The sequence below is a fragment of the Anopheles funestus genome, chromosome X, assembly GCF_943734845.2.
Source record: "Anopheles funestus chromosome X, idAnoFuneDA-416_04, whole genome shotgun sequence".
NCBI classification, from domain to species: Eukaryota; Metazoa; Arthropoda; class Insecta; order Diptera; family Culicidae; genus Anopheles; species Anopheles funestus.
Genome location: NC_064597.1, coordinates 4,938,990 through 4,951,551, shown reverse-complemented (window position 1 = coordinate 4,951,551; position 12,562 = coordinate 4,938,990). Strand labels below are relative to the sequence as shown.

The 12,562-nt window shown below is 43.6% G+C and overlaps 1 protein-coding gene across 7 annotated transcripts in view; it reads left to right on the top strand.

Moving 5' to 3' along the window:
• The window catches only part of LOC125760417 (low-density lipoprotein receptor-related protein 2), a 43,290-nt gene that overhangs the window by 14,316 nt on the left and 16,412 nt on the right, over positions 1–12,562 (top strand). For 5 of the 7 annotated variants that reach the window (XM_049424780.1, XM_049441538.1, XM_049420503.1 and 2 more), the window contains exons 2-5: positions 3,288–4,052; positions 11,171–11,314; positions 11,382–11,513; positions 12,188–12,460. In XM_049424780.1, the coding sequence (XP_049280737.1) occupies positions 3,893–4,052; positions 11,171–11,314; positions 11,382–11,513; positions 12,188–12,460 (709 nt within the window). In that variant the 5' untranslated portion in view covers positions 3,288–3,892. Of the gene's footprint in view, positions 1–3,067; positions 4,053–11,170; positions 11,315–11,381; positions 11,514–12,187; positions 12,461–12,562 lie in introns of all 7 variants that reach the window. The other 2 variants (XM_049422215.1, XM_049445038.1) reach the window with 2 other exon arrangements.

Below are 12,562 nucleotides of genomic sequence, written 5' to 3'. Positions count from 1 at the left end.
TTGGTTTTAGTAAGGGTGGAGAGTGTAATTATTGGAGAATGATTTTGTTTCTTTTTTTTTATTTTTTTAGCACAGATTAAAACACATTTTTTTTCATTAGTTGAGTGAGTGATGAGAACGTTTTTATATTTTATTAACTTTTTTGGTTTTTCTTGAAAAAAAAAATCTGCACTGTTAGCCGTATAAGTATTAAATTTAATCATTGGCAGTGTATATTGGAGTTTATTTCAAATAATCACTCCCATCTTGTTTCTAACTGCTTCAAAACACGTAAAAAAAACACCTCTTCTAGGTCGGCTATACGTATCTTCTGTACAGCCTCAACCGTAAAGGTGTTAAACGAAAACATGTTTCCGTCTTCTTTTCTTGTGACCTGTTTTTTTTCGCCTTCTATGCTCTCAACCCCATTCCACTCCACCTTCTGCAGGGAACACACCAGCCACACCAGCTTTCCGTGTGGATCCTGTTAGTGGCCGTGTGCCGCGTGGATCCACTTCTGGAGAGCTGGGCCGTACCGTGAAGAGACGGTATCTCTCTCTCTCTCTTTTGCTTGGCCCACATTCTCAAACATTCACAGCTTCATCTGCATCTTTTATGGGTGCGGATTCATGGATGTTTTTTTTTCTTTCTTTCTCCTGCTGATGGGTTGTTTTTCTTTCTTTCTTCACTTCATTTGTTCCACTGTGTGTGCCAAACGGTTGTACTTTTTCTTCTATAACTTTTGATCTGTATTATTTATTTTATGATTTGCATTGTACTTGGGGGTTTAGCTTTTCTTCCCTGAGTGTGTATTGTTGGCTACTTTCGTACACATTTCGGAATGTAGTGACGTCAACGAACTGATCGTGAGAATTCCTATACGAAGGAAAGGAAACAAATTTTTCGTTTAATATGTTCTAACGTTAAAAAAGAAAAGATTCGAGTGAAACTACTATAAAAAATATTAAATCTTTCACATACAAAAAAAACCATCGTCCCAAAACTACAAACCCCATCTTTTTATGCTTCATTATTATGCGTAAATAATTTCCAATTTTTACACCACTACTACTAATCGATTGGCCGGGTCCGTCTGGAGAAAGTTGCGTGCCGTTGTGATTGGAGCTTGGGGCTTCCCAAAAAAAAAAAAACCTTTCCGTCTGTATCACTTCTTAGCGAAGGAACGAAAAACAGGGGGGGAGGCATGCGAAGGTGATTATATTAATTTTTCGCACACTTCGCTTCTAAAGCCCCTGCACGCCAATATGCTTTCGCCATTTGGTGCAGTCGGAATCATCCAAAATGAGGAAGAGGGGTGGCGAATTCGGGGTTTTCCTTTTTTTCTACCTCCCCCCACCCTCTCCCCCTTCCTGATGAGCTTCGCTTCATAGTAAATTTCCATACACTTAAACCCTTTTTCTGCCTTCACACCATGCAAAGCAAAACGTTTGCTTGACGACGCGTGCCGTTCAATGCGCATACGCATTACATTTTGCGCATCAGCAACCCGAACCATCTTCGCATACGAAAGAGAGGGAGTGATTAAGCTAAAAGGCAACAACCACAATGATAAAAAAACAGAAGTTCGTAAATCATAAAACAAAACAAATGCGATTTTAGCTTCTTTTTTTTGCGTAAATATTAATTCCATTCTTTAGAGCTCGTTAGAGAACTTTGGTTGCGCGTTTTGTGTGTGTGTGTGTGAGTGTGGCTCGTGTAAATTTTCTTCTTCGTGGTTTTGTTGTTTGTTTTGTTTTTTTCTCTTCTCCGTGTAAAGCTTACTTTGCATTCGTGTAACGAATGGAACTCCGGTTTTTTTCACAACAGTTTGCGTGCACGTTACAACCCTAGAATGGATTAGTCTCTGCACACACACACACACACACATGCTTTCATTCAGAATAAACCGAAAAAAAGCGCCAACCAATCGCATGAATCTGACGTGGCCAACACACGGGGCTTACCGGCGGGGTTCGTCGCTTGTCCCTGCACAGTGCGCTCGTTGTAGTCTTTTTTTTGCGCACGGCCGTGTTGGCGTGTTCTGGCGACTTCAACGGTACTGCCGGCAACGAACTCCGTTGGTAGCGCGTCCAGGGTGGATGGGTACGCACCGTGCTCACAGCAAGAGTGCTTACTTTTTACCGAACCGCTCACCCACTCTCCCCCGTAAAAACCCCCCTTGTTTTGCACCAAACAACTCATTCGCTTCGAGAGGAAAAAAAAATTCGCCCCGCTTTTTCCACACGTTCCCGTTCTCCGGGGCGTACGTGTGTATGTGTGTGTGTGTGTGTACTTGTTGGGCGCGGTACGTGGAAGGAAAAATAAAACTTCATTTGTCAAGCCGGAATGTACCGTTACCCCCCTCCCCCTCCCGCCCGCCTCCCCTTTTTCCACCGGGCTTTCCACTGCAAAACCCCCGTTCACTGTTCGTTTACGCCACCGTCATCGTTCCGAGTGGAAGCCTTGCTTTTGGTCTGGTGCTGGAAGGAAGAAGAAAAAAAGAACCAACCAGAGAAAAATCATTACCGTGTGCACTCTCTTCGGATGCTTGATTTGGGATGGCTGGTTGGTTGGGTTGGTTGCTTGATGATGATATCACCACCCCTTTCTATCACCCTCGGACTGGATGTACTTCCCTACCTTTTCGTTAGAATTGGTCTCGGATGAAGGCGGGCTAAAGCTCAGAAAAAAAAATCGAAAATATATTGTGCGACTATTTTCAATCTATCGCGTGGTGGAGCCAGAAAAGAAAGCCAAAGCAAGAATACAGTTGCCCACGAGGAAGGGAAAGCAGTCACGATTCTTGACGCGCTGGGGGTCTCAAAACAATCTCACATTTGACAGCAGCTGTCAAAAGTGAGCAGCGAAGAATAGATCATTGATGAATGGGTGAGGTGCCTAACAAAAAAAAGGGAGATAGGGTTTTGGTTACAAGGGTTAAGCATGAAAAAGGTCGTTGAGCTATAAGAGGCTGCGTGCTTTCAGAATTCGCTTTTTCAGAACGATTTTTTCTTGCCATATGTATATTTTCTTTATATTTATTTATTCTCCAAACTTATTTCTTTTTTATTTTTCGCTTTTTTTGCAGGTTTGGATGAAAGTGCAGACACGAGCGTGCGATTGGTGTTGCTACAATCAAAATAAATCCCAAAATTCACCTATCAATTCACCAGCAAGCAACTAATACTAGTCGATTTAACGTTCATTTCCACCCACTGGGAAAAGTGGCAGAAAGCTAAACTAGGGTTTTGCTACTATTCGAGCTGATTCTAGTTTTTCTCTTCTCTCCATTCCTTCATCCCAACTAGTAACCTCTGCATCGCTCGTGAGTGTGTGTCGGTGTGATCGGGTTTTTTGGTTGTAATCGCGTGTATCTTTTCTTAGTGTCGGTCCTGTGTGAAAAAAGTGTAATACTTGCATGCGAGTGTATCGGTGTGCGTGTATGTGCGCGCGCGCGCATTCGTTTGTGTAGTTGTGTGAAATTTTTGGAGGAAGTGATTCCAAGTGACACACTGTGACTAGGGAAGGTTTTTGAGGTTAAAAGGTGATACCATAACCATCAACACGCGGAAAGGCGACCCTGTGGGAGACGCTCGCAAAGAGAAGGAATGAATGGTGGCCCGGTGTTACTAGCAGCAGCAGTAGTAGTAGTAGTGTAGCAGTGTGGTAGTAGTAGTACCCGCCTATCAGCCAGTGGAACGGAACGAATACAGCAGCAGTAGCGAAGGTCCACCATTCTGAGGACTAGCAGCCCGTCTCGCCTTCCCACAACGAGCGAAGGGTAGCGAGGACGTGGTGGTGCTTTTTCGAGGGGCACAAGCATTTGCTACCGGAACCGGTAACAGCAAACAATAGCAGCAGCAGCTACAGCAGCAGGGAGTAGTAATACAGCAACGACAGCAATAACAGCTGCATGGAGCTGTCAACGCCGGACGACGGGAGCGGAGGGTGGCGGCCAAGGTGGAGGAGGATGGTCCGTGGGGTTTCGAGGACACCGAGCTGGCTAATATTGCCGCTGGTGGCGCTCGTCTACTTGACCAGTACAATCCACGCCGAGTCATTATTAGGAATAGGTAAGTGAATCTCAATACGCCCTTAATTAGATCTGCTTATTAAGCTTCCATTTTTGGAATAGATCATACAGCGATCATACGAACAGATAAGGGTTGTTTTTTTCACTATTTTGTACATGAATTTCCATTTTTAAGCAAATATTAACTTATACATTTAAGTACCACTTTGCTATAAAACTTGCTATAAAAAGTCAAGTGGTTCTAGTGGTGGATGTTGTGGATTATAGCACGTCTATAATGTTCTACGATACGTCTTACAGCCAAACTACACGTATCGGACTTGCTATAAAATTTTTGCAAACGCGTTTCCCAAACCATTGGATCTAGTCGGGCCGGGCGTCGTCGGACGGCCCGCTGTCATTTGCTGATGAACTGCAAATCCACTATTTTCCTAAATGTATCACGATGTATTTTTTGGTATGGGCTTCACTGGTTTACATTTACTTGGGGGACCCGTACTGGCAAGAACTATTTCATTTATAACGTCAAATATTAAACAACTTGTAAATCCACTAAAAACATTTTTATCAAGAAATTCATTGCTTTGTGAAATATTTCAAGCAATCCACTTTTCAAACTACACTTATCGGATCTCAGCGGGCCGATTTTGTATGGGATTTGACAGCGGACCGGGCGGATTTTATAGCAACGCCCGCTAGCATTCGATACGTGTAGTTTGGCTGTTACGTCTCGGATGTCTTTGTTTATGGTTTTGTGGAGCTAAAACTTCATGAAATCTTCACCTTCTGTTTATGGCTTTTATTTGACATTTATTTATCCGTAACTGGATACTCAAGTTCTAGTCCTGCAGCAGGTCTATCGTGTGAAGATCATTGCCGCTACCATTGGATGTCACTGCTATAAAAAGTTAGTTCATCAAATTGACGTGGAAGCAATTTTATTTTCCGCGCCGAAAATATTGCAACAAATTGCGAAACATGAATTTCCCAACGATACTAAACGATCGTTGGAAGCTATTACCAATATATCTGTCAAAAAAGGCTAATCGAAAGGACTCTTCCTGATGTCTATTCTTTCATGATTGCTCGATCGCATCTTTGGGCAAACGATAGAGAAGGGTAACCGGGCTGGAACGATAGTTTCAATCCCGTGTTTTCTCTTTTGTTTGTTTCACCTTCAACATCACTGAATGATGGGGGGTTCGTTCAGGGGGGGGGGGGGGAGAACGTTCCGGAAGTAGTGTAAGAAGGATGGGTCGGCGGGGAGCATGATCGGATGAGATCTTAGCCCCATTTTCTCTTGGCTGAACGTTCGACATTTCGGAGCCAGATAGAAAAGGGCACGACCAACATGATGATGATGATGATGATGGCGATGGGAATAAGATGGAGCAGTTTGACAAAAACACACATTCGATGGTGAAGTTCGAAAGTAATGCTATAATTTGTTTGATATTTCACAATTCGTTGCAATGTTTCAAAACCCCTGTTTTTACTCCTCTCTTAACAAATGTTTAGTAAACATAACATGAAACAAATATGAAACTACCTTCTATAGTGTGCACAGTAAGTAAATTTTATCGAATTTGACTACACGCACACAAAAAAACCATTTCACACCAAAGAAATGTGCAAAATGTGAATAAAACGAGATCGAACAGAGGCAAACAGTAAAATCGAAACTCCGCACTCGACCGATGATGATGCTGATAATGATAAGCAAAGGAAGGAGAAAGGAAAAAAATCGGTCTGCTGGTGAGGAACGCGTAAAAGTGAACCGAAAAAAAATAGTTAAATAAAAACCTCCACCTTCCTCCCCCCCCCCTACTCCCATCCAAACACACACATACAATCGCATCGTGGCATCGCAGCCAAGATAAAGATGTGTGTCGAAATGTTGTTTGGCAGGATGGGATGGGGGTTTTGCCGTTGTGAGAAACACACATCTTCACAACTTCACCCTCCCTCCTTCCCAAAACCTACCCCGCCTTACATCACCCTATCATCCGAGTGAAAGGGTCGTCGCTAGTGAGCTAGTGAATGGAGCCAGGAGAGAAAACAAAATGAAGTAAAACGAAAGGTTACAAGAGCGGGGCAAGTTTTTCATGAAGGTTCGATACCACCGACACCTTCACAAACACACACACATACACACTCGACCCCGTTTCTCTCTCTCTCTCTCTTCCCTCTGTTTCATCTCTTCCCTTTGCTTCACAAATGTGTACCGGTTTTAGAAGCGCAATGCGATTGAACTTTTCCTTCCCGAAAAAAAAAATCCGACTTGCGCTCTCGAAAAGCGAGAAACCCTCCCCAAGCCGCCGCGGACGATGGTTGGAGCGCCACGATAAAGAAGGAAGTTAATCAATCCATGGCACCTATCGTCTCCTCTTCGGCCACACCCCGTTCCTCGGTTAGGTCCCCTTTTTTTTAACCATCTTTCCGCAAGCGGCTTATTGGTCTTGAGAAAACCGGAAAAGGGAAGTGCGGCACATCGTAAAAGCGAGCAAAATCGCAATCGAATCGGATGCCCTCCATATACTCAACCAATCACCCCCCCCCCACCCCTTTCAACCCCCCCTTTTTGCCTAAGAAAATCACACCACCACCCGCATCGTCACATCAGTTTGGTTGTTCGTTTTCCTTTTTGTTTTCTTCTTCGCTTTCCTTTCCTTTTCACGTGAGCTAGTTGAGGAGTTTGAACTGTTACTGTTCGAGTGTGTGTGTGACGGTAAGGAAAGGAAGTTTAAAGAAAAAGAGAAAGAGAGAGACACAGAGGGAGAGAGAGAAAGAAAGAAAGAAAGAGAGATGTGCAACTTTCACTTTCGTCTCCCTTTTGGGCAGCCGCGTTGTCTTGCGCGCGTTCGCGTTTTGTGCGTCCGTCGCCCTTCCGGAGTTTTGATCTGGTTTGATCGGTCCACGGCTAACCGGATGGTTCATATTTATTTTTTTCGCTTTTCCATATATGCTTGCACGTGTGTGTATGTGTGGGAAATTATTCTGAAAGGATTGCGAAGACAACAACTGGACATAGTATGGTAACGCTCGAGGCAATAAACGGTAGGAAGTTGAATTTTTGGAGTCGAAGTTAAAGATTGGCACCATTTTTAATTTCCACCGCTTACGAAGCTGATCACATTATTGTTTTTTTACTGCTATATTGTCTGATATAGCAGTCATTAGTATGAATCTTCCATGAAGAGCTATTGACTCTGAGTCTACTCCCCAAAAAAATTCAAAACAAATTAAACTAATTCTTAGACTTAGATACTCATTCTGTTAAAAGATTCATCCAAAGACAAGACTCTGAATCTGAGTCACCTCATCTTGAGTTATTTTATAAAATAATTGAAAATACTGACTGTGTTTTTCTAGTTTAACATTCTCATTTCATCAATTTAATACTGCTTGATAAAGTTGTATTGATCACATGTTGGTCCTTGGATAATTAAGTTCACGACTTTCAGAAATTCCCCAAAAACACAAAAAAAGCAAACATGGATTCGTAACTTTGCACTAGATAGCAAGATTTGTTCTTTCTTAGAAATCTTGGAAAATTCTTGGAGATCTTGAAGAATTCTTGGAGATCTTGGAGAGTTCTTGGAGATCTTGGAGAATTCTTGGAGATCTTGGAGAATTCTTGGAGCTCTTGAAGAATTCTTGGAGAATTCTTGGAGAATTCTTGGAGATCTTGGAGAATTCTTGGATAATTCTTGGAGATCTTGAAGAATTCTTGAAGATCTTGGAGAATTCTTGGAGATCTTCTTGGAGTCTTAATATTCAAAGAGTTTCCAGCTTTTTGTATTTGTCAGCCAGATTGAAAGAATTCCTGAGTAATAAAACCCCACAACCGTTATAGCGACAAACAAAACGTGGTAGGCAGGTCTTGGGCAATCGTCTGTTAAATAAAAAAAAGACAACGAACAGGTTGGTCGTACATCGGAAAGGGTAACGAACGGAAGTGTGAGAGAAAATAAAGCCCACGGAATCCGGAAAAGGATGATTGGGCCCGGTTAGCAAAAGGTAAAATGGGGAGAGAGAGAGAAAAAAAAACGGAAAAGCTTGTCAGCTCGTATTATTACGATACATCGTTTTCCATTTCGACTTCATCTTTCCACTCACGCAGCAAGCTTTTCCTACCTCTCCCCCCCATCTCTCTCCTCCTCGTTTCTTCTTCTTCGTTGTTTCCTTACTACGGTGCCACCGTATCGTTTGCAACAAACCTTTTCCTGCTATTGCCGGAGGGCTTTCCCTTCGCTTTTTCGCAGCCGTTGCAGGCACTTTTGGGTGGAGTTAACATTGGTGGTAAGACGGGCGGCAAAAACGAACGTCTTCCGTTAGTGCTGACGAGCGCCACCGGAACTGAAACCTGTCTCTTTCGTGCACCGGTACTGTTAACTGTCCTGGTCTGTACCGGTGGTAAGCAAGTTTATTGCCGCAAAACCTTCTTTGGGGGGAAATGTGTTATTTAGCACATCTCTCAAAGCTTGGAAAGCATAACCTCGTGTGTGAGTGACAAATGTTGTTGTTGTTGTTTTTTATTTCTTTATTTAACGAAGCATTCTGCGCCGGCGTGGTTTGCTAGTGCGATTTTTCTCATTGCTTGCATTGTCGGGCCCCGAAGAGAAACTTCACCTGTTTACATTTACATGTGCTGCCTATGATAAACATTCACCCGAAGGAATATATGGCACCGTTGGACGGGAAATGTAAATAGAAGCAACAGCATCTTGTTCTCATTTCTACTTTTATCAACGATCCTCCACCGATTCCTTCTTCTTACCGCCCGCGCAATCACAGCAGTGAGAATTCGTAGTGCTTGCTTATGTGTGTGTATCTTCCATTCGTGTATGAATACTTTCTATTGTTACGTGGTGTATGATCGACAAAGATGGCGGCGTCGGCGGAATCGACTGCTAGCGGTCAGAGAGAAATGAAGAAAAATAAACCACTCCACTCGTGATGTACTAACTATGTCGCCCGGAACCCTTGATGGACCACAACACGGATTGACATTCTATCCCAGCTGGCGGGTTCGTCCCATCTCCCCCCTTCACACCAAAAACCCTCACCCTCACGGCACCCTTGCACAGAGCATAATTTTCCTTCACTCACGAAAGCGCCGTTGCGTGACGAAACCCAGATTTACGGCGAAGGAGACGGTACAACGAAGCCGCAAGTGGCAGCGGGTACCGGAAATTTGGTTTGGCTTCAATTGAATAAACTACTTTACCCGCAACTTCGGGAAGAAGATGAGCGTACACGCGCTTGCTACGCTGTGTGTGTGTGTGTCTGTATGTGCGTGTAAATCACTTTCACGTCAATCTCCTAATAACGACGCACTTGTTGGATCCAATGGGCCCCTTAAGAGGTACAACAGCAAAGATAGAAAGATATTCCTCACATGGGTGCACTTTTTTTCAAACAGAACCTCTCAACCGACCTACTGTAAATCACACGAAGGAGGTCGTTTTAATGACGAACATTTGCAAAAGTTCTTCAACGAGTTCTTCAAAGCGTTTTGTTTCTCATTGCCTCTTTGTTGAGAAGACCTAAAAAGTAGGGTTAGAAGCGTTTGTAGCTGCCCAACTTAAAGTCTCAACAAAACGACCCTAGTAACAACGTTTGTAATTACGAAACAAAAAAAAAACACTTGGACATCCCGAACATCAAATGCAATAGCCACATACAATCAAAAGAAACATCTTGTTACTGACGCGCATTCTTTGTCAGCAGAATACAACATCTCATTATCTTCCCGATGCAAACGATGCAATAACTATTAACACTTTTAAAGTTTTATTGGAAGTTGGAACCAATAAAAAATAACCCTACATCCAAGCGTTAAAATGAGCAACGAAACACGTTCGTTCACGTCTGAAATACCTGGGGATATTGAGGGAGTTGTGCAAGGTTACAGACGTTGATCGATTTAACCTTGCTTATTTGTTCGGGGACTTTGTGGGTATTTGGAAAAAAGGCATTAGAGCTTACTTGCTAATCGTTAGGAGACCAGAATGTTATGTATATATTTTTTTTGTACATATCAGTATAGGAGGCATTACTTGCAATTTACATCGAAAATGAAACGTCCATCAGGTCAGCGGGTGAATGATCTTACGATTTCGGATTTTATGGCTGACGCTTACGAGACGCCTAATGGTCAAATTGCATCACGTCCGGGTAATAAACCTGCTGAATGCGTTGGAAACGTTTAGATTTAGTGTGTTGGTGTATGTTTGCGTTTCATTCGCTTTTGTTCACCGAAAGTCTGTGAATTTCCCAGACGCATTTCAATGGTTAACGTTTCCACCCGATTGGAATGCGATTCTGATAATGCGCTGGATAAGCGCATTTCGAGTTCTCAGGCTTAATTCTAGCTACCAACAAAACCATTTGCCTGCTGTTTGGCAGCTGTTCGAATCGTACACCTTTTTTATGTGAGAAGTCACGTAGAATGCAAATGGGCGACATTGCACCATGTGCCGCGGTGCGTCCATTCCGGAACATTCCGCCTGGTAGTCGTAACCGCAATGATGTTGGTGTGAGAAATGGCTGCATGCGAGTGACTACCATCAATCCCAACAATGCAAACGTAATGATAGCGGCGATAGGTACTAATAAGCAACGATCGCAAGTGACCGTAAACGCACACCGAAAAGCGTAAAGAGAGGAAGAGAGAGAGAGACTGAAAGAGCGAGAGTCCAATAGGGAGATAAAGGGTCGCTCACCACGCATATGTGTGGAGACGGGACTTTATCGAACCAACCGATCTGTAACAATAGCATTATCCAGATTAGCATCATCATCATTATCATCAACATCAGCAGGATGGTCGTTGAAGTCGTCATTATTCCGAGATTCGGGCATTACAATAGCTGCACGATGATGCAAGATGCGGAGCAGCTGTTTCTACCATCAATCAATGCTTATTTACAACGTGTTGCACTGCCGAACATGGGATAGTATGGATAACGTTCTCCAAGGATTTTTGGGCGGTTTAGGAAGACACTACATTTTATAGCTGTGACAGCTTACATGACTCTGTCATCCTACAACTCCTCATTATATCCATTATATTTAGTTACTTTAAAAACATGCAACCGTCATGGCTGTAATGACCCCTTATACTCATTCAATACGTTCTCTATGCTTTTACAGGTGGCAGTATATTTAGTAATGAAACAGACGTGCCATGTCCGTTCGGAACGTTCAAGTGCCCCGAGGGAAAGTGTATACCGCAGACATCGGTCTGCAACTATCAGAAGGACTGCAATAAAGGCGAGGACGAGCTAAACCATTGTCGTAAGTAGTCGCATGCAAACGGTTTTGCGACCGACCACCTTACCTTTACCGACTTACTCTTCCACAGCACCACCCGAATGTGAGCAGGGACAGATCAGCTGCGGTCAGTACGTGTTTAACAAGACGTACTGCATTCCACCGCACTACAAGTGCGACATGACGATTGACTGTGTCGACGGTACGGACGAGTCTGACTGCAGTAAGTATCGGGTACGGGGCACGGGTGTACGGGGACAGATGAGGTCAGCATTAGGCACGATCGGCGTGTACAGTATACGTGATATTTCCTCTGGGAAGTGTGGAACTAGCCTTCAATCAGATGTGGCACCAGTGCAACAGATCGTACCAGACTTAATATATCTGTGACGGCACGGGGAAGATATGTGGCTTGCGGGATGACTGTAAACATTCGTTGAGCAATGGCAGCAGCCTTGCTAGAACAGGTTTACTGTTCCTACTGTCCACTGGGCGAAAGCTGATACAACAAGAACTCGGGTTGATAGATGAGTTTCACAACCCTGAAGAATGGTTAGAATATCTACGTGACACTCGCGCACTTGTCTAATCTCCTCAAGTACATGTAATTCCCTAGTGTCCAATGTTATGGACATTGTACTACTGCCATTTTGTTTGCGTATCTAAATTTCAATACATCTCCCAGTGTTCTTATTGTTATCTGGGCGAAAGCTGACAAAACATGATAGCCTAGAACTGAGGCAGAGAGATGAGTGGCACAAGTCTAAAGAATATTTGGAATATCTCCATGATACTCACGTACTCGTCTAATCTCTCCCTTCACATCTTCGTCCAATGTTATGGACATTATGCCATTGCCATTTTGTTTGCTTATCTATAATTCACTCTTTCCACCAGCGTACCGTAAGTGCCAAACGGACGATATCCGTTGCGGTGCACCCTCGATGGGCGTTTTGTTGAATGGGCGCGTTGCTGAGATCTGTGTGCCGAAGGAGAAACGCTGCGACGGCTATCTGGACTGTCGGACGGGCAAGGACGAGGAAGGATGTACCGGGACGGCCTGCCGACTCGATCAGTTCCGCTGTGCGAACGGTGTGCGCTGTATCGATACGGCCCTCAAGTGTAACCACAAGAACGACTGTGGTGACAACTCGGACGAAGTGGGATGCAGTAAGTTTCAACCCATCGCTACTAGTCGCCCAACATGGGTTTTTGCGTATTCTAGATGAATGCTCTGTACTCCTTTTTTTCTTCTATTGCCTTTAATTGCAG